This window comes from Frankliniella occidentalis, unplaced genomic scaffold, assembly GCF_000697945.3.
Source record: "Frankliniella occidentalis isolate FOCC.00 unplaced genomic scaffold, Focc_3.1 Scaffold3708, whole genome shotgun sequence".
Lineage (NCBI taxonomy): Eukaryota > Metazoa > Arthropoda > Insecta > Thysanoptera > Thripidae > Frankliniella > Frankliniella occidentalis.
In genome coordinates, this window is record NW_026270762.1 from 1 (window position 1) to 3,429 (window position 3,429).

At 54.1% G+C, this 3,429-nt stretch overlaps 1 protein-coding gene across 1 annotated transcript; it reads left to right on the plus strand.

The window, feature by feature from the left end:
• Window positions 1-560: 560 nt before the first annotated feature.
• On the plus strand, window positions 561-3,388 carry LOC113204434 (lipase 3-like). The gene is made up of 11 exons (XM_052276621.1): window positions 561-719; window positions 821-963; window positions 1,050-1,227; window positions 1,506-1,620; window positions 1,813-1,963; window positions 2,046-2,141; window positions 2,230-2,388; window positions 2,575-2,656; window positions 2,736-2,881; window positions 2,964-3,104; window positions 3,247-3,388. The coding sequence occupies exons 1-11, from the start codon at window positions 656-658 to the stop codon at window positions 3,271-3,273; spliced, it is 1,302 nt and encodes a 433-aa protein (XP_052132581.1). The 5' UTR covers window positions 561-655; the 3' UTR covers window positions 3,274-3,388.
• The last annotated feature ends 41 nt before the right edge of the window (window positions 3,389-3,429 follow it).

Consider the following 3,429-nt stretch of genomic DNA (forward strand, 5'->3'; position numbering starts at 1 on the left):
AGGACTTTGGGTTTAGGCTCCTTTTGGCCCCAGGCTCATAAATCCTTTCTAAAGCTAAGAAGTGGCGCCGTGTCTCGCTGAAAACGCCTAGAGGGTAGGCAATGCTTTCCTGAATCGGGCCCCCGCGGCCCCCTGTCCCTCCGAGCGGTTGGGCAAGGCAAAAGGCATTGGTATTTTTCGTTTTCGCTTTAGTTCTTAGCGCAGTTTACTTCTGGTTGTTATTCTAGCATTGGCGGAAGTAATGAATTCGTCTATAGACGGTTCGGTTTGAGCTGACTCGGGCACTGTCGGCTGTAGCTACAATCGTGTAGTTACAAACAGGGACTTTCAATGTGGCCACATTGGGACGTTCGCGCCGAGACCCCTGCGGTGAGTAGGGTAGGCCACCCACCCTGCCCAGCATTGCATAACTGCCAGGCGGTATCACGAGTTTTTCTAATTTGTTTGCGGCGGGCTAGGTTTGCAGCCTCGCCCCATAATGGAAAGCCTTCGTTGCTCGAAGGCGGGAGTAGCAGTGGGAGGAGGGGAGGGAAGAAATTCGCCAGAGGGGAAAATGAGGAGGGGGGGCGGCTATCGCACACCGCTGTGCACCTGCGAGGCAAGCAGCAGTAGTCGCGCGGTCCACAGTCGGGCGTTGCTCACACGGTGGGCCACCATGGCCATCGCGACCGTCGCAGCCCTGATCCTGGTGCTACCGGACTTGGGTTCCAGTTCACCAGGTGTTACTTTTGCAACGAAATACAAAGGGAGACGCCGCCGCCGCAAAGTACAATGTAGCTTTACTCGCCGGTGCGTCGCGTTTTGTTTTTCTTCGTCATAGCCACAACACAGCCGCCACGTAGTCGCGCCGCGCTCGAGCTTCTCACGACGACGGGGAGCCCGCGGAGAGAAGCCGGGAGGGTGGCGCCGCTCAACGCGACCTCCCCGCCCGGGCTCCGGGTCATGCCGGACGCGCTGTCCACCGTACGCGTCAACGGCGCTATATATGCCAGTCCTACGGTTGGTTAGTCGTCTGCGTGCTCATCCCTAACTTTAGCACCGCACCGCAGCCCAACATCATCAAGAGTAACAAGTACCCCGTGGAGGAGCACACCGTCGTGACCGAGGACGACTACGTCATCACAATATTCCGCATTCCCCACGCCGACCGGCCGGCGGTGTACCTGCAGCACGGCCTCATGTGCTCGTCCACCGAGTTTGTGATCAGCGGGCGCAACCGGGCACTGGGTGAGCGCCGCACTGCAATCAAAATAAGTAGAACCGTTTAAAAGTTAAAATTTTGCACAGTACCGCACATCAACATTTTTGTAGAAGTTGCAATTTCTGAAAATGGAAACGATGGTGGTCTCAAACTTGCATTTTTGTTTCAAATCAAATTAAATTTACAGATTGTGATCAACGTCCCGGCGCGGGGACTCGAAACATTTCTGTTTTATTTCTAATAAATTTACAGATTGTGCTCTTCCGCTTGTCTTACTGTGACATTTCGTTGTTGCCGTGATCAGCTTTCCTTCTCCACGACGCGGGGTACGACGTGTGGTTAGGCAACTTCCGAGGCAACAGGTACTCACGGAAGCACAAAAGGATGACCACCAGTGACAAGGCATTCTGGGAATATTCGTAAGTAAGAAAGGGCTACTGGGACTCGAACAATGTGTTTCTGTGTGTGTTTGTGGGGGGGGGGGGGGGGGTGCACAGTAGCAACTCGTTCTGCTAAAACAAATCAGCATTTTTTCCCCTGAAAACGGGAGTTCTACGGCAGGAAACGCTTCTATTTTTTGTGCGGTATGACACCATGTACACGCAGGGTAGATGGCATGAGATCGGCTTCTACGACGTGACCGCTATGATCGACTACATCCTGAACAACACCCGGCGAGAGTCGCTGGTGTTCGTCGGCCACTCCGAGGGCACCACGGCCCTCTTGGCGGCCGCATCCCTGCGGCCCGAGTACAACGGGAAGGTCAGCCCGCTGAGCCGTTCGAGACGGAGCCGCGGGACCGAGCACGGGACACTTGAAATAGCTCACACCATCACTTTTGCAGGTGTCGATGTTCATAGCCCTCGCCCCCGTGGCGTTCTTCAACAACGTGAACACGATCCTAATGCGCTTTATGATTGCGATGGAGCCCCTCATGGAAGTGAGTTCGGGACGGCCAGCCAGGGTTGGGCGATCACCGTTATTCCGACGTCGCTTAACGGCAGTCTCCTCCCCTGCCCCTGCCGCAGCTAGGCGCCAACATTCTGGGCCAGTACGACATCAAGCCCCACCCGCCCCTGATCAGGTTCGTCACCGACCACATGTGCAACAAGAAACTGGTCGGACGCTGGGTCTGCACCAACGTCGTGTTCCGCGCCATAGGCTTCAACGGGCAGCAAGTCGACAAGGTCGGAAATCACCCTGATTCACCCTGAAAATTATTAGCTGTAGCTTGTTTTGGTGAAAATTTGCCGCCAGCTACGGTGCTGCGGAGTTTACTGTACCTTACGGTAGAATTCGCCGTAAGACAAGACAAGGCTCAAACACTGCAAACACCACTAGACCGTCTATTTGCTGAGCGGCGTCTTTTACAGGAACAAATCCTGACCATCCTAAAGACCATGCCGGCCGGCTGCGCCTTCAGGGAGCTCTCCCACTACTCCCAGGTGTTTTATAGTCAGTGTTCTTCAGCGTGACCTCGGCCGAGTCAGTTTTACCAGTCCCACCGGAGAGTCACGGTACGTTCGTTTCGCAGGCGGCAAGTTTCAGCAGTTCGACCACGGATCGAGGAAAAACAAGGAAAAATACGGTCAGGACCAACCGCCAGAGTACCCGCTAGATAACGTCAGCTTACCCGTGTATGTGTACTACACGGAAAACGACGTATTCACCTCGACTGAGGTAAGGCCAAGCCGCCCATACCTGTTCCGTGTCGGTGGCGAACGTACCTTCAACCAATCCAACCCACGGAGTTGACTTGCAGGACGTGAAGACACTGCGAGACAGGCTCCCAAACGTGAAGAAGTACAAGCGAATCTTTCACGACTCGTTCAACCACATGGACTTCACGTACGCCAGGGACGCCAGGAAGCTGCTGTACGACGACATACTCCGGGACATCGAGGTGAGAGGCGAGAACTTGGCACGAGGAGAAGCGCGAGGTCGAGGCGGGGAAGTGCTGCCACCCCGCCTCAGCTCACGAAAAACAAAAAATGTCGTAGGCAAGCATTTCCGGTCCTTCTTAGAGGGCGTTATTCTGATTCCAGGAAGCTACAAAAGAGGGGAAGGCGTGAAGTTGCTTCTCCAGTGCTCATGTGGTAATTTAATGAAAACATTAGAACAAAAACAAAAATACAAAATCAAAACAGATACATTTCCGGTAATTTGGAAAGCACATGTATCAAAGAAGTGGCTCGTTACTCATTTCCAGCGCATAGGGCGTGTCCCCC